Source organism: Thamnophis sirtalis, unplaced genomic scaffold (assembly GCF_051295495.1).
Source record: "Thamnophis sirtalis isolate CommonGarterSnake01/CBP01778 unplaced genomic scaffold, rThaSir2_p1.2 scaffold_8, whole genome shotgun sequence".
NCBI classification, from domain to species: domain Eukaryota; kingdom Metazoa; phylum Chordata; class Lepidosauria; order Squamata; family Natricidae; genus Thamnophis; species Thamnophis sirtalis.
Genome location: NW_028261388.1, coordinates 30,839,815 through 30,858,698, shown reverse-complemented (window position 1 = coordinate 30,858,698; position 18,884 = coordinate 30,839,815). Strand labels below are relative to the sequence as shown.

The 18,884-nt window shown below is 40.7% G+C and overlaps 1 protein-coding gene across 2 annotated transcripts in view; it reads right to left on the bottom strand.

Annotated features, from left to right (window-relative positions):
• Nucleotides 1-18,832, bottom strand: part of NME7 (NME/NM23 family member 7) — a 70,414-nt gene extending 51,582 nt beyond the window's left edge. Inside the window, exon 1 of one of the 2 annotated variants that reach the window (XM_014063406.2) lies at nucleotides 18,695-18,832. In XM_014063406.2, the coding sequence (XP_013918881.1) occupies nucleotides 18,695-18,697 (3 nt within the window). In that variant the 5' untranslated portion in view covers nucleotides 18,698-18,832. Of the gene's footprint in view, nucleotides 1-11,154; nucleotides 11,235-18,694 lie in introns of those variants that run through there. The other variant, XM_087721365.1, reaches the window with a different exon arrangement.
• Nucleotides 18,833-18,884: the final 52 nt, after the last annotated feature.

Below are 18,884 nucleotides of genomic sequence, written 5' to 3'. Positions count from 1 at the left end.
TAATATTTTTCCATTGGAAACTAGCACTTTTTGTAAGCATAAATATTCAGGTAGGAGACAAAATAGAATAGGGCAGATTTTTTTATCCATTTAGATGGGAGAATGTATAAATGAGGAAGAATGTGGGTTGGGAATCCTAGGGACATTGAAGATCTTCCTCTTTTATCCATTTTGGTATATTTCTAAATGTAGAGCTATTTGCATTCTGCAAAACAAATATTTATTTGCTTTCAAGATCCAGGGAGTAGTCCTGAATAGGATCTAGCAGTAATACTATAATAATCTTATTTGTGTTCACATTTCATTACTGTACATTGAAATAGAAACAATTCCAAATCATATATGAGCTGCCTTATTTTTTCCAAGAATATGAGAACCAAGCTAAAACTGTACTGTGTATACATTTTGTCAACTACAACATATGCCTTCCTCCAATAGAAAATGTATGCAACGCAGGGATGAACATAAGAGATCAACTCTTTCTTCAAACCATTTAAATACATGACCAAAAGTTAAGGAAAAAAACAAACATCCTAGAGCAGCAGCTCCCAACTTTTTGGACATCAGAGACCGATTCTGTGGAGAGGGGTTTCCGTAGACCGGAGGGGGTATAGTTTTGTGTGTTGCCTGCATCCTGTGGATGTCGCTTGTTTGCGTGGCACGGTTTCTGGCATGCTGAGGCCCAATGTTGGTGCACAAACTGGGGCTTGGGGACCCCTGGCCCAAGCATATTCTGCCAGTACTAAGATAAACAGCAAATACACCAAACAAAGCTCTAAACAAGAAACTTCAAAGATGAACTATTCCAACCAAGAATGGCAGAGTAAGTTACTGTATGTAAACAATATCACTCTGCTGTGCACTGACATTATCTAGCTCGGTAATGAAAAATCTGCGGGAAAATAACACAACTCAGAAACATGCCTTCCTCTCCCCATGTTAAGAAAGAATATTAGATATTTCCCACTGTGACTTGTAGGGGAGATGGACAGCATAAAAATTTAATTAATAAATAAAACTAGAAAAGGAAAACCTCTTTCAAAAGCCTAGAGAAGATGGAATTAAGGATGTGGTTCCTATATTTTGCAGATGGCAGTGAAGCTGATTTAAAAAGTGAGGATTCAAAAGTAAGATTGCAATCAACTTGCTCTAAGTGATGATGACAGTGATACAATTAATTTCAAATAAGCTAAAAAAAATATGATGCTAAAATGGTACACAGAAGCATCTTTTCAAATTGTTGGGGGGAAAAATTGAAAAATCCATGAAGGGGAACAGAACACTGCTTTCTCAGCACTACCATATTCTTTGAGAAGAGCAAAGACCAAGGCACACTTGAATATTTTTAAGGTATAAATTGAAATTGTTGTTATTATCACAGCTATTATGGTTACTGTTGATATTATTGCTGCTGTTATTATTTATTGTCATTTTTACTCAGATACCTTCCATAATGATGCTAGGCTCTCTCTCTCATCTGATAATTTACATTTTAAAAAAAGTTGGCTTGCTGCAAGGCAAGGTATCAAACTTCAAGATCCTTACAAGATTTTCGAATAAAAATAACCAGCGGCAGCAGATCACTGATTTCTTTAAAAGCCTGAATACCTTTCCAGAAAAAAAAAACCTGCTATGCCAAGTGGCCGTGTAGAGAAGGGCAAAGCTAGCAACGAAAGCATAAGTAAAATTCTGGTCCAGAATTTGTAACTGGTTGTGTGACCCTAACTGGCTGCCAATTCATAAATGGAGAAGCTAATTCAAATAATTATTTTGCCGAAGAGCCCACATTGACAATATTACAAATGTGCCCTCTGGTCAATAAAGATTAGAAACTTCCATTTGGTATAACTGAGTTAGTAAAGAAAAACAGACTGTGGAGAGAATAAAATAAGCTCATTTAAAAGTATAGTTCTAATTGACATGAAAGCTTATAAACAGAATTACATTCATCTATTAATTCTCCTTACAAACCATCATTTAACCAGCATCCTCTATCATTTAGTTGCATGCGGGCTCTTATATTAAATGATTATGGTGATATACGATCGTTATCTTCCTTTGATAAATGCTAGGAATTTTTTATTGCTGGTAGACAAATACTGTTTAAGTTGCACAAGCCTAAAAAGAATTAAATGTACAGAACCTACTATACATTATGGACTACTCCTTGTCATATTTCCTGTTCAATTTTTAACCTGCAAAGTTAACTGCAGGTTCACTAAATGAGATGACAAGGTCTTTTTTCAGTTACTGCACAAAACGTCTATCAAGGGACATCAGTCAAGTTTAATTTTCCTATTGTTTCAAAATAGCTTTTAAAACGTTGGCTGATGTTATTTCCTGCTGCTATGCCCTTTTTAAAAAGCTCATGTTATATTGTTGATACTTTATCTGTTTCCTCTGCTTTGATACTCTCAGGTTGTTTTACAGAAAGGCCATTTACGTATAATACCTTTGAACTGTGAACAATAAGATAAATATCTTTAAATTAAGTGGTTGTAAAATATACACATAAACACAATTAACTTTCACCTTTTCCTTCTCAGACTCCTCAAAATCGCTCATCCCTTGCCATTCAGTCAATTATTTAGACACTATCATAAAATTATGTGCAAAATGAGAATTTGTAAAAATAAAACTAATTAGAATTTTTTAAAAAAAATACTATGATGTTTGAATAGCAGACATGAAATTCTATATATAACAACAGTCCCATGTTTTTAAATGGAAATCACTCAGTTATGTTTAAAAGTGGACCCCTAAATTATATCTTTAAATACAATTAAGATGTACACAATGAGTTAGTTATAAAGTTCTAGAACATAATATTTAATACACTAATAAAAAAAACCATTTATAGAAGAAATATTATGTAAACAATGTTTATGTTGACAGTGCTTAATCTTAATTAATTCTGGTTATTAAAGAGTAACTTTCTTGGAATATATAAATATCTTTAGGAGATCTAAAGTTCATAATATGCAGAATTGGAGAGGGAGAGGAGCTAAGCAGAATTTCTTATAATGCATTATATTGCCTTGTGTTGACTTTTTCTTACATTTAGAAAGACAATAATATTTTAACTCTTAGTCTTTTGGTATATTTCAATTCACAATTAAAAGGATGTAATACATGATGAATCAATCAACCACATTCCAATAAGAAAAAATATTTTCAATTATTTAATTTGAATTTGTCGTTCGAGGGCAAAAAAGTGGGAGGGAGAGTGGGACAAAGAGTTTTTTTTAAATTGAGGAACAATTAAAAAAAACCTGGTATGTTATCACAATTGTATAAAAGAGAAAATTCTATGAAAAATAATTTGTAATATATGCTTCATAGCTGAATAGCAAGCGCACTACAGCAAAGAAAAATGTTCAAGACATTGCAAAACCAGGAAGTCTATCAAATAAAATTGAGTTTGAAGCAATCTGAAGGAACTTGATTCAATTTGAAATCATGAATTCCTTGAAATCAAATCATTCATTTGTAAGGGCCTAATGTACTTAACAATATATTACTTCATTTATATCCATTTTTTCACAATAAAATTGTATTCAAAGGAATTTACAATCGGAATATTTTTTTAAAAATTCCCAGATCAAGGCAACTATGCCACATGGCCTTATAAATTGAATACATATTCTTGAACTCCAATTAAAAACAAACTGGAAACTGTTAGGTTAAAGGCTCTGCGCTACGCTCAGTTTAATTAATTACAAGTATTTTTTTTTTGTTTTTTTTTTTTTTGTTTTATTAGACATTTATAGGCCGCCCTTTTCCCTGAGGGGACTCAGGGCGGCTTACAGTCAAAAAGGAAAGGGAGTGTAGGACAATACAAAAAGAAATGTGCACAAAAGTAAGTTAAATAGTAAAACTCTACATTCACTCAGCATTCGGGAGGGGCAAAAGTAAACTTATCCCCAGGCCTGACGGGCAAGCCAGTTCTTGAGGGCTGTGCGGAAGGCCTGGACGGTGGTGAGGGTACGAATCTCCACGGGGAGATTGTTCCATAGTGTCGGAGCCGCAACAGAGAAGGCTCTCCTCCGAGTAGTTGCCAGTCGGCACTGACTGGCGGATGGAATACGGAGGAGGCCAACTCTATGCGATCTGATGGGACGCAGGGAGGTAATTGGCAGAAGGCGGTCTCTCAAATAGCCAGATCCACTACCATGGAGCGCTTTATAGGTGGTGAGTAGAGCCTTGAAGTGCACCCGGAGATCGACAGGTAGCCAGTGCAGCTCACGGAGGATCGGTGTTATCTGGGCGAACCGTGGTGCGCCCACGATCACTCGCGCGGCCGCATTCTGGACTAGCTGAAGTCTCCGGATGCTCTTCAAGGGCAGCCCCATGTAGAGCACATTACAGTATTCCAGCCTGGAGATCACAAGGGCTCGAGTGACTGTTGTGAGGGCCTCCCGATTCAGGTAGGGCCGCAACTGGCGCACCAGGCGAACCTGGGCAAATGCCCCCCTGGTCACAGCTGAGAGATGGTGATCAAAAGTCAGCTGTGGATCCAGGAGGACTCCCAAGTTGCGGGCCCTTTCTGAGGGGTGTAAGTTTTGTCCCCCCAGCCTGAGTGATGGTATGTTGATCAAATTTTTGGGAGGGAAACACAACAGCCACTCGGTCTTGTCTGGGTTGAGTATCAGCTTGTTTGCTCTCATCCAGTCTTTAACGGCTTCTAGACCCCGGTTCATCACGTCCACCGCTTCATTGAGTTGGCACGGGGCGGACAGATACAACTGTGTATCGTCCGCATATTGGTGGTATTTTATCCCGTGCCTTCGGATGATCTCGCCCAGCGGTTTCATGTAAATGTTAAATAGTAGGGGGGATAGGACCGACCCCTGCGGCACCCCATAAGTTAGGGGCCTCAGGGACGATCTCTGCCCCCCTACCAACACCGACTGCGACCTGTCCGAGAGATAGGAGGAGAACCACTGCAAAACAGTGCCGCCCACCCCTATCTCCCGCAGTCGTCGCAGAAGGATACCATGGTCGATGGTATCGAAAGCCGCTGAGAGGTCCAGGAGAACTAGGATGGAAGCATAGCCTCCAACCCTAGCTCTCCAGAGATCATCGGTCAATGCGACCAAAGCGGTTTCTGTGCTGTAACCGGGTCTGAAGCCAGACTGGAAGGGGTCAAGATAGTTAGCTTCATCCAAGGTACGCTGAAGCTGGAGAGCCACCACCTTCTCAACAACCTTCCCTACAAAGGGGAGGTTGGAGACTGGACGATAGTTATTAAGAACAGCTGGATCCAAGGACGGTTTCTTCAGGAGGGGTCTTACCACCGCTGTCTTGAGCGCGGTGGGAAAGTACCCCTCCCGAAGAGAGGCGGTAACAACCGCCTGGATCCAGCCTCGTGTCACCTCACTGCTGTTGGCAACCAGCCAGGAGGGACACGGGTCCAGTATGCAGGTGGAGGCACTCACAGCTCGCATAGCCTTGTCCACATCCCCAGAGGCAACTTCCTGAAACTCAACCCAGAGATGGTTTGCCAAGTCTTCTCCTTGTGTCTCGGCTGGAGCTACTGGGGTGGAGTCCAGGTCCGCTCGAAACCGGGCAACTTTGTCCGCCAAGAACTGGACATACTCCTCAGCCTTACCCTGTAGGGAGTCCCCCGTCTCCCTCCTATTTAGGAGGGAGCGGGTTATCCTAAACAGGGCGGCTGGGCGGGACTCGGCGGACGCTACCAAGGAGGCAATATATGTTCTTTTTGCTGTTCTTAAAGTCCGAATATACTCCTTGGTGCATGCTGTTAAAAGTGCCCGTTTCGACTCGGACCTATCGGACCTCCACGAGTGTTCTAGGCGTCTCCTCCGGCGCTTTACCTCCCGGAGCTCCTCAGTGAACCAAGGAGGCCTCCGGGGGACTACTGCATGCACTCTACATGGGACTACTCTTGAAGAGCATTCAGAAGCTACAGCTGGTATAAAGTGTGGCAGTGCAGGCAATTCTTAGGCTGCCAGAGTGGCTCATGTTACAGTGCTCCACCAGCTATACCTGGTTTGCTTCCAGTAACAATTCAAGGTGTTGGTTATTATCTTTAAACCCCTGCAAGGCAAGGATCCAGGTTAATTGAGGAACCATCTCAACCTGATGATGCTAACCTACCCTCACCTGTGCCATCAGAGAGTCATACTGCAGATCCTGTCAGTCAAGGAATTTCAGCTGCAGGATCCAGAATAAGAGCTCTGTCTGCTGTGGCAGCCTTTTGGCATAGGGCTAGCCCTTGACTTACGACCAGAAAGGAGCCCAAATTTATGTTGCTATGTGAGACATTTATTAAATGACTTTTGCCCCATTTTATGACTTTTCTTGCCACCATTGTTAAGTGAATCATTGCAGTTCTTAAGTTAGTAACCTGGCTGTTAAGTGAATCTGGCTTCCCCATTGTCTCTGCTTGTCAGAAGAATGTAAAAGTTGGTCCTATGACCCTGGGACACTGCAACCATCATAAATCACTTGCCAAGCATCTGAATTTTCTTCGCATGACCATGGGGATGCAGCAAACAATCATAATTGTGAAAAATGGTCATAGGTCACCTTTTTTTGTGCCATTGTAACTTTGAACAGTCACTAAATGAACTGTTGTAAGTCAAGGAGTAGCTGTATCTCACCCCCCCGAGGTGAGATCGGCTCCCATCCTTCTGATTTACCCTAATAGCCTTAATACCTACCTCTACCAGATGGCTTGGGGTCCCAACAGGAAAGTATCACACAACAGATGGTTAATTAAAAACCAATCCATCTCCTTCCCATCCAGGTCCCTCCTTCCCCATTTTTTAACTATGATTTTATTTGATAATTACTTTCATTTTATTGTGCTAGGAATATTTATCTCTGTTGATTTTAATGTTTCTATGCTGTGAGCTGCCCAGATTTGTTTCGAAATGAATTGGGCAGCAAATTAATTTAAATAAATAAACCATCAACTATGGCAAAAAAAAAAAGATTGTAAAATCAGGCATGAGACTCATTTATCAACAACCTTAATTAGCAGAGGAAATTTTGTTTCCACTTATCATCATAAGTTGAGGACTACAGCATTGATTTTACTATTTATATCCCATCCCCTTCCATTTCAAGTAATGTATTGTGCATAGTTTCCATATTTTCAGAAACAGTTAAAGAAAAATCAAGCTGGGAAAAACGAACAGTACAAAAATGAGAAGAAGAAAAAACTAATGATAGATAAAAATCAAGCCCAGTGTAATTAATTAAAAGCCATTATGAACAAAAAAGGGCCTGCAAGGTCTGGTTAGAAACAGTTAAGATCTGAATGAAGTCAATGTAGCAGATATAAAATGCACAAATGAGCCTTGAACTCGGTGTCCGAGTTCCCAATTGACACTCAGCCAACTATGCCACAATCATTTTCTACGTCTAATACTTTTCTAAACATAAGAAAAGTACTACAGTTGGGTTCTCCTGGAACTGCAATAAGGGTGAAAAGTGACCTTCAGCCAGCTGATACCAGCGTGTGTTAGTGCCAAAGACTTTGAAAGGCGGTTCCAAAGAGCACACATATTGCACTTACCTTGAACATTCTGAGAATATCATGGCCTATTAAAAATTTATTGCCTTGCTACAAAGAAGGAAAAAGAGTTCAGCCAATCCCCTTCTTATTCACTACTGGGAACATTCTGAGCCAGCATTCATTGTGGACTACAGTTTAACCAAACAGGCTCCTGATCAGTCTGTCATTAAAATTAAATGCTTCTTTTTACCTTGGATTGCGTAAAATATTAACTCTTGGGCAATTCAGCTGAATGCCAGATTTCAGTTACCACAATGTTTGATGGCATGCCCGTAAAACTATTATCACAAAGACACATATCAGGTTAATATTGGAACAGAGGTGTGTTGGTTTTTCTAACTTATCTAATATCTTTAGTAAAGAATTGTGTAACAAAAAAAAGAAAAGGAAAAATGGGAGGGCAGGTAAGAACAAAGAGGATTTTAACTGGAATTCATAAACTGGTTCTGGAACCAAGTACAATGTGCACTTACAATAGTGTAGTTAGGGTTCTAGTGAAATACTCCTTGACGGGAGCAAATTCCAAGGAACTAAATGGGGTTTACATTGAATATACTTGTAAATATTAGCATCTTTTTAATTCAGATTGACTAATCAAATTAGTGATGCAAATAATCCCAATGTACAAGTGCTACTACCTTTCTACTAAAGCTTAAACTGAATCGCAATCCAATTCAGATGGCCAAAGAATGAAGCAATGTCTATTTCTTTTCAATAGCACATTGATATATAATGTGCTATGTATAGTGCTACCTATGAACACTTTAACTATTGTGACCACAGGATTATAGAACACTAAAGCACATCTTTACAACTGCAAGTGTAAGGTGGCTGCCTAAACAGGGAATTATTACAGGGGTGGGTTTCAAAAAAAAAATTCTACCAGTTCTGTGGGCGTGGCTAGGTAGTAGGGGTGTGACTCTCACACACGCCCACTCAGTCATATGCCTCCCACACCTAGCCACACCCACAGAACCAGTGAAAATTTCTGTTTTGCCTCGCTTTCCCTGCCGCAGCTGCTTCTCCCACAGTGCCGAACGATCCATGCCCCCCCTACACACACACACATGCCCCTCCCCATCTACTTGCTTTATGCAGCCGGGAGGGTTTGTGTGTGTGCAATGAGACACCTCTCAAGCGAGCACCAAAGCACAGCAAAGGTGCCCGCAGAGCGGGTGGCTGCTTAAGGAGGGTCTTAACAGGATACAAAAGGATGTGGTTTCTCTTCTGCACTAAGGCTCCAGCCGTCACCTTGCTGTGTTAGTCCTTCCCTCTCTCCACGAAAGGAGGAGGAGGGGAAGGGGAGGAGGGTTGCTGGAGGCTTAGTGCAGTAGCTAAGCCGCCCCGTACCTCCCTTCACACCACATTTGTGCGTAAGGGCAGACTTCCTGCCACTTTGGACTGGAACTTGCGCCCTCCACGCTCGGCTGAGGAGCTGTGGGGAACAACAAGGTGATGGCTGGGGCCTTAGTGCAGGAGAGAAGCCACGTCCTGCTAAGAAGCCTCCTTAAGTAAGCAGCCGCCTGCCCCACACGTGCCTTTGCTGCAGTTTGGCGCTCACTTGAGGGGGCTTACCCTGCGCTTGCGCAACCTCCTGGCCCTGCCACAGCCAGCCAGGGAGTCGGGAAACAAGAAGAGGGCATCCTGAAAGGAAGCCTCCGCCACGGCTGGCAAGCACCCAAAGGCGAGCTTGCTGGCCTGGCTCAGCCGCGACTTTTGAAAGAAAGAGACAGATATACACACATACACAGAGACACACACACACACACACACATGAACATAGAGAGATGGGGGGAGATTGGCTGACAAGTGAGGGCTTTCTCCGAGCCTGACACCCGGGGTGGGCATGCGAGGTTCGGCAGGGCCATCTCCCTTTTCACACTGCCATGAACCTTTTAAAGCCAATGCTGGGTGCTGCTGGCCCATCCCCTTTTTTGACATCCCCTCCTCCTGGATTCCATTCCCACCCCGCCAACCCTTGTGTGTGAACCTTGGCATCGGTCCCAGCTGAGCCAGGCCAGTATCTCTGGTTGGAATGCAGGCTTTGTGTCCCTTACCACTTGCCACTGCTCACCCCCTCACTACTTTCCCAGCCAGCCACCCAGCTAAGCAGGTGGGGCCCGGGCTGCAACAGGAGAGTCGGGGCGGTAAGGGAAGTGAGCCCCGGGCCAGCATCTCTGCCTTCTCTCTCCGAGAACCAGCTTGGGGAATGGACAGCCTCCCCCACCACTGCGCCCTTCCTCACCTTCCACGCGGAGCCTCTGCCGGTGGAGCGCCTCACATTTCCCCTTGCTTTCCCCGCCGCAGTGGCTTTCGGAGGAAGGAGGCAGAGATGCCGGCCCAGGGCTCACTTCCCTTACAGCTCAAGGCGAAATGGAAGGCGTCCTGCCAGCAGAGGCTCCGCATGGAAGGCAAGGAAGGGCGCAGCGGTGGGGGAGACTGGCCATCCCCAAGCCTGCTCTCAGAGGAAGGAGGCAGAGACGCTTCCCTTACTCATTCCCTCCCCGCTGGCTGCAGCCTGGGCCCCGCCTGCTTAGCCTGGTGGCTGGGTGGAAACATGGCAGACGGTGGCAAGTGGTAAGGGAAGTGAGCCCCAGGCCAGCATCCCTGCCTGGTTCCTCCGAGAGACATGGTGGCAGGGAAAGGCAAAATGGGAGGCAGCCCACAGGCAGAAGCTCCGCATGGAAGGCAAGGAAGGGTGCAGCAGCAGGGGAAGCTGGCCATCCACCAAGCCGGCTCTCAGAGAAAGGAGGCAGGGATGCTGGCCTGGGGCTCGTTTCCCTTACTGCTCGGCACTGCTGCCCCTGCCAAATGGAGGATTGGAGGCCAGGTCAGTCCCGCTTGCCCGCTCACTCGCTGCTTTCCTGGCCAGCTGCCCAGCTGGGAGGGGGTACAACATGTGGGAGGCTCCCCACAGTTCCTTGATTCGTCTGGGTTGCAGCTGAACTTGCTGCTCTCTCCTGATGACGACCTCTCCTCCCATCACCACTGCCCTCTTTTCCTGCTGCCACTGCCCTCTCCTGCCAATGCCCTCTCCTCCCACCACCCTCTTCTTCCACTGCGCCCTCTCGCATTTGAAGCTTGCCAGGCTGCAATGGTGGTGGCTTTTGGATATGTTGGCCGATGGGAAGGGGGAGCTAGGCTAGCACGAGTGCTGCTTACCTGTGTGTAGGCAGGAGGAAGCAGTTGTGTGGATGCACATGGGGAAGGTGAGCATCCAAACGAGCTAGTTTGGGGGCATGGCCAGCCAGCCATCACTACCGGTTTGGTAACCCACACCCGATTACCACTACCGGTTCTCCCGAACCAGTCCGAACCGGGAGCAACCCACTTCTAAATTAGTGTAAACAGAAGATCCAATTCTTCAATTTGTTCTGTTTAAAATTCAGTGGCAGAGATACAAGTGAAACCATAGCAAACAATCTTGAATTGCAGGGTTTGGCAATCTTTTGAGGTCAAAGGACACAACTAAAATTTTATGAGTGTATAATGGTCTCTCTTGAAAATGATTTAACAAAATGGCTACATTGCAAACATGGACTTTAAAAAAATACTTTCTAGAAAGCAAATCAATGAGATTATTTTCTGCCATCTCCTCTGGTTCCTACCTTGTCTTTTTGCCATGTCTCTTCCATCATAGTTTATCTTTCCTTTTTTTTCTGGAAGAGGAGTTTATTTCCAAACAAAGCCCTGGGCTGCAGCCCTCCCATTTTATTTCTCCTAAGAATTGCACTAAAAACCTACTGTAAGGCAAAGAAGAATTCTTAGAAGAAAGTATGAATTATAAAAAAAGCACTAAAAATACATAAAGTTAAAATCGGGTTCTACAGGAAGCCTGGCAGCACCAAGAGGAATGATGCTGTATATATGGATGTCCACAGTCATCACACATTCTGTTTTTCAATTCTAGCCTACGATGGGCTGCAGGTTTGTGAGTCACAGCAGTCTTACTCATCTTTAGCTTATCTAATTCTTTTAACTGCAGATGTCTGAGACTAAATCTAAAATGGTTGTAAATCGAGGTCTACAGGTAGACCTTGAATTACAACAGTTCATTTAGTGACCGAAATTACAACAGCACTGAAAAAAGTGTGTTATAATTTTTCAGAATTACCGTTGTAGCATCCCCAGGGTCATGTGATCAAAATTCAGGTGCTTGGCAATTTATGAGGGTTGTGGAGTCTTAGGCTCAAGTTATCATCTTTTGCGAACTTCTACAAGCAAAGGCAATGGGAAATCCAGATTCACCTAAAAACCATGTGACTATCTTAACAACTGCAGGGATTAATTTAACAACTGTGGCAAGAAAGGTTATAAATGGGGCAAAATTTAATTAACTTTCTTGCTGAGCAATAGAAATTTTGGGCTCAATTGTATCATAAATCGAGGACTACCTGCATGGGCAAAATATATGTTATCAAAGCAAGTAAAAATTCAATATGGCCTTTTGGACAGACAACACTATAATAAAAATACATAAACTTATAGATATTAATATAAAAAGTAAGCAAAAGTAAAATAACGTCTTCATATAGTTTGGGCCAAGGCTTACAGAGAGTAATGCATCCAGCTTGACTTAAAATACTGATTAAATACGGTTGAAAGTTCAATAATAATAACAATTGTATTATTATACATGATGCTACCTTACAACAATATTATAGTACACTTAGGGAAAATCTGTTAAGTCACTGAAATTACATTACATTTTCATGTCGGCTGCTCTATGTTTCAACGTAATTATTTTTTTACAACAGTTTCAAAATCTCTAGAGGAAGAGGTATTTACAAATGATTCAAGTTAATATTCTTGTCGAAAGAAATCCTAATTAAATGCTGGCAATTTATGCACTTTAAAAAGAGTACAGGAACCAGTAGAGAATTATATTTGGCATGTAAAAAGCTCCACCTAGTGTTCCAAAAAGAACTGATTTTATATTTAATCCTAATGCAATTAGAGAATGTGATTATTGTATTTACCGTCTGTTTACACCTTTATTTGGCAACAAATCCCACTTCATTCAGTGGGCTAACTGGTATGCCATGAAGAGCAATTCAGCCTAAAATTTGAGCCCACAATTTTTAGATATGTTAATCTCTTGGTCATATATTTTCAGACCTACTGGGTTATTTATTTCTATGTTTTTCTACAAACTTGCTCTGAAAATGCTGAAGGAGAATCCAATCTACGTATTTTTAACTGCAGAGAACACCAACATTATCAACTGTTTTTTTCATTGATGATACCTTTTTACTGATTACACTTAGTCTTCTTTTTATAAATTATTCCTTCGTGGTTAAATATAGCTGTTCTTGAGGAAATATGGACCACTGCCAAGGCTGCTTACATCATGGAAATTTAACTAGAGATGTAAAGAAGTTTACAATTAAAAAACTGTACTTAAAAATGCCTTTCAAAAAAAAAGAAAGAAAAGAAAATTGGAAGAATTTTCATTACCACTTTCATATCATTATTTATTTTATGTCTGATATGAGTTTAAACAAAGCTCACAAAACCCAAAATGAAATAAGAGACTAGCTTTAAGGTAGTCAGCTAGCAATACTTTATAACAGGTAATTTCAAATGCTGAAGGGCTGTGACCCACTAATATAATGAATCTGTGTGAATAAAACTGATGGACTGCACACTGCATTCTGACAGGACTGCCATTATCTTTGCTCATCCAGGCAGAAAATGAGCACTGTCTGGTAGTGATCTGTAGGCGGCTAGCTCAGGAGCCTGCCACATAAAGAACAGAGAGGGAGGCATGCTCAAGTGGCACAAGCAAATTTGGGGACGCACAGAGCCATTTAAGCACAAGGCCTTGAGGAGACATTTGAGCAAAAGGACACCAAAAGGAGAGTTTGATTAAACTGGCAAAGCATGGAGTTATAAGATTGCTAGCTAGAGAAAAGCACTGGTTATTGTTTGGTCACTACTCCCTGATTTTTCCACAGAAGGGGCAACCTTGCCACCTAGGGACATTTCTCTAATACACAGCACTTCCAATCCAGAAGACCTACATATCCACTCCCACAGATGCCAACTGAAAATTCCCAGAAGTCCAATTTCTCCTGCTTCAAGGGATGGCCCTTCTCAATCCCATGGCGCAACCATTCCATTAATCTTGCAAAGAAGTGTAGGCAGTTAAAGCCTAGATAACTAAATAGCTGCTCCATATAGACCACCAGAGCAATGGAACGTGGTACAGACAAGGTTGAAAGGCAACTTCTCCTTTGCATCAAGACACTGTTAAAAAAAGGTTCAGAAGAAACAAAGAGGACCTGCATTTACTGAAAGTTGAAGACCTAAAAGCAGGCCTGTCAAACTGGCAGCCCGCAGACTGGATGTTTCATGTGCAGGCCATGACCACCCCGGGCTCCACAAAGGCAAAACAATGTGAAACGTCACAATATGTCACATGATGCAATCAAGTTTGATGCCCGTTTTTAAGATGCTGTAACCTAAGCATATCCCTTTAAATCAATTTAAAGAATGCGACTCTTGGAAACCAGTTTTCTTAACTGAAAGCAACTGTCATGGGACTAACTTATACAGAGAAAATACATATCTTCCCTTTTCAGTAAGTCAAATAGAAATACATGAAGCAAATATATAAGAATCTGCACTGATCACAGCTCAGAAACACACACATATATAGGAAACCATAATGAATATAATCGGAGGAGGCGGAGCTGTCTTCACGAAGATATGACGTGCGATCTTGGAGTTCCAGGATTGCCGTCGATATCTCTATCGCTGGATGGTCCTTTTGGACCTAAACCGTCCGTAGAGACAGTGATAGAGAAGGGCACATCCTGCTGATCCCGGGGACATCACAAAGTCCCTGGTAGATCCAGGAGAAGCTCTTTTTTCCGGTGACAAAGCAGCAGCCATTGAAGCCGCTGAAAGTTGGGAGAGCTCCAGAAACAGAAGACAAGCAGGGGAGAAAGTGTGCCGAATTGGTGAGATAAAGTTTTACTATTAGATGAGAGAACACCCAAAAGATTAAAAGTAAAGTTAAAATTACAGAAGAGGTCAATCGGCGAGATTAAGCCCGAGTCAAACCTAGTGTGTTATTTTTCTTTAATCCTTTTACTGCCAGAATTTCTATAAATGTTTATTTTTTAAACTGGACTGATTTTATTTTTCTCTTTTTTAAAAATGATTTGTATTCTTTTTCTCTTTACAACACCCTATAATATTTTTTTGTTAGATTTTCTTTCTTTCTTTCTTTCTTTCTTTCTTTCTTTCTTTCTTTCTTTCTTTCTTTCTTTCTTTCTTTCTTTCTTTCTTGGAATATAGAAATATAAAGAGGGAAGTTAAAATAGATGAAAAGAAGTAACACTTCCACTTAGAGGCTTGGAATCTTGGAAATATTGTTTTTCTTCTCTACGTTTGAGCATTTGATAATTTTGTGCAAAGTAAGAGATGGTGGTACACTTCAAGGATTTTGAGTTTGTTTATTGAAAATGATAGTGGGAAGAGCATGGATGTTTATACAGGTGCTTCTCTGGGTACTATCAGAGTGAAAAGCTTGGAGTGGGAAAAAAAAGATTGCACTGAACTGGGAAAGAGAACAGTTAGCTTTGTTTGGCAAAGAGCCTTGGATTTTACAGTGGCAGTGTACACTATTGGAAGGAAAAGATCAATACAGATGATGTTGCAACAGGGAAAATAAAGTGACATTGCAAATGATAATGCAAAAAATTCAAAAAATACAAGTAAGAACAGACAGCATTGAAAAGAGATTGGAGATTATTGGACAAAGAACAGAAAAAATAGAAGAAAAAATTTAGAATACTCACCAAATGATGATGAAATATGAGGACAGATCTCAGAAAAAGATGAACAGAAAAAAATGAACAAAGAGATAAGAAAATCGGAGATATTGACAGCAGAATGAGTGCTGTTGAAAAAGATAAGAGTGGAATATTGAAATGAGAGAACGATAGACTAGAATTTTACTTCAGATTCCAGAAGATAGAAGAAGAAAAGGGAGAAAATATGGCAGAAGTAATGATAGAAATTCTGGCAGAAGCATTGGTGATAACTAAAGGGAAGATGATGGAAGGAATGGATGAGGGGTTTTGAGCCTTCACAAGATACGCAGTGAAATATAAGTTGCTAAGAGATATCCATACAAGATTTACTAAAAAAGCAATTAGAATACAAATACCACAAATGGCAAGAAATAAAAGATTGCACTACTATTGGATGGATACAGGATGATGTAATGAAATGTTATAATAAAAATTAATTTGAATTTATTTAAAGTTAGAATATTTTGTATAAAATGAAGTAATAAGTTATAGTCAAATAAATGATTAATAATGATAATACTGTATACATATATATTGATAATATGAAATTTTATATAATTTGTAAGTGAGGACTATGGAGAGGATGCATAAAAGTTTGGTAACCAAAGATAAACAATTTTATAAAACATGGGACTTATCTTATCAGTGGTTAGACAAAGAATTTTATAAAGATGTAGTATTACTGGATGGATTTAGGATGATGTAATAAAATGTCATAATATAAATTTACCTAAAATGTAGAATATCTCGCATAAAATGAAGTAATGACAATTATAGCCAAATAAATGTATAATAATGATAATAATTGTATACATATATACCAGATTGATACAAGATTCTATATAAAGTGTAAGTGAACACTATGGTGAGAATGTACAAAAGGTTTTGTAACCAATCGACACACTGTATGGAATTAGAAGATGTTTTTATGTTTTATGTTTGTCTGTACTTGTTTGTTTAAAAATTAAAAAATGGTGTTGTTTTTTTAAAAAAAGCATATAACCTGGGCAGGGAAATCACTACACAGAAGAAAACATGGCACCTCTTATGATCACTGGTAGTACGGGAATTGGAAACAATGCACAAAGCTATGTCTGTATATTCAGTTCAAACATAAGAACTCAAAAATTGTCTGTTAAAAGCTAGGAATATACATTCATCTCCTAATCCCTTGATGACGAACCTATGGCATGTGTGCCACAGGTGGCACGCAGAGCCCTTTCTGCGGGCACGCCAGCCATTGCCCCAGCCAAGATGTGCCCACACCTCCCGCCGGCCAGCTGGTCTTCAGATCTCTGCCACTTTGGAACTATGGAAGCTTAAGTAACTATATACAAAGCAGTTGAGAGAAATTAAGTAAAAGATCATTAATTAGTGGGAGCAGTGTGGAAAATGTATGTTGTCCTATTTATGCATAGCAAATTTAAATCCCACTGTATTCAACGTAATTGTTATAAATGTATTACTATGCATAAAATTGCAGTCAAACAGAATCTTAATTAGCTAGATTCAAAATCTCCTTACTGTATTCAGAAATAAATCACTGGTTTTACAGTGGTATGGCTTTACATTTATAATTTCTGCTTCACAACTGCAATTTCTGACATATGCTTTATAGGCCTTTGCTTCTGTGTCTGCATATAAAAATACTACAATGTCTAGCAAATCTACAAAGTACAGGAACAGGCCATACAATCTGAATTTACTTCCTGAGAAAAATCACTCCAAAACTGGGTTTGTCCATCGCATTATACCCAAACTATACAAACCACATAATGGCTTAACTTGCTGTGTAAACCAAAGCATAAGCTCCAGCCAATGCCAGCCTGAATTCTTAATTCTTTACTACTTTTCCCCTCATCTTGCCTTCCCCTTCCTGCATGGAGGGGATTTTATATTTCTCCAAGCTAGTAGGCATCATTTTCCTAAATCTAAATAAAATCTCTGCTTATTAGGACACCATGAAGATAATCTGTAACAGCTTAGTAACTATAACAAGCCATCTCAAGTTTTTTTCACACATTTATCTAAGAAACTTTGGTCTTCCTTGATTACTGGCCATGGTGGCAAGAGTTGATATAGTGAAAAGGATGGAAAAGATATCAAATTAAGAGCAGAATGAGTTAACTTGAAACATCATTTAACTATAAATAACACTGAATGGTTGTAGCCTACTACTTTCTAAGCACAGCCTACGTCTCAAGGTTACAGTAAAAATAAATATGTAAAACTATAGATGCTACATACGGCTTCTTTGAAGAAAGATGGATTATAACTGCAATCTCAATACATAAATAATTGTTCATTTACAAAAGACCATTCATTGCAGTATTTCAGAAAGTTGTTCTTTAGATTTATTTTGCTTTTGAATTTTCCTTTGTAAAACAAAGTTTGGATTTGCCTCATTTTAGATATGCGCTTTATTTTTTCCCCAAGAAAACATGGTCACTGTACTATTAACAAAACCTTAATTAACCTGCCTTCCACCAAGGACCTGCGTACTGCATGAGTCAAAAAGGGGGCTGTGAAAATATCTACAGACCCCTCAATTGTTTCAACTTCCACCCTCAAAACGACGCTATAGGGCACTGCACACCAGAACAACTAGACACAATGGCATTTTTTTTACCGAATGCCATCACTCTGCTAAACAAATAAGCCCCACAACACTCTCAAATTATCTACTAAAACTGTATTACTATTATTTTTCTCTTCCTTCCTAGTACCTCTTTCCTAGTACCTATCTCTTTCCACTTATGACTATAATCATGTTGTTTGTATCTTTAAATTTTGACTGCTCATTAGTAACCTATGACTATCACTAAGTGTGGTATATTATGATTCTTGATGAATGTATTCTATTTTATTTTTCTTTATGTACACTGAGAGTATATGCACCAAAGACGAATTTCTTGTGTGTCCAATCACACTTGGCCAATAAAGAATATTCTATTCTATTCTATTCTATTCTATTCTATTCTATTCTACTCTCAACATTTCATTGAGTTACACAGGACGTACTAGCACTGATGATGTTACCTTTCTTATTTAAATATTTATTAGGGTAATGAAAAGTGCAAGAAAACAAGCAAGCTCAGAGAGCAACAAGGACCCCTCATTTCAACCCTGGGCTGCAAATATTCTTTATTTTATTGGTGCAGGACTTGCTATTAGCTGAAGTGCCAACCTTCCTTCATTTCTGGGGATGCTTCGTAGGGGTCGTTGCCTCCCTCCCCTAAAAGACTTTTTAATGCTCTGACATCACTGGAGTGTCTTCCTCGCCGGACATCTCCTTGCCTAGAGCGCACAGCCCACCTCCACTCACCATGGTCCAGCCAGCTCCGCCTTCTCGACTGCGATCGCCACCTCACCGTTGGAGCGCTCTCAAAGCAGGAGAGCGAGAGGGAAAAACCGCGACTAGCAACACGCGATAGCCCCAAGCCGCTTCTTAGCAACCGAGGCCACGCCTTCTTTTGCTCTGCTGCTTAAACGTTTTTTTGTTTTGAAAAAAAACC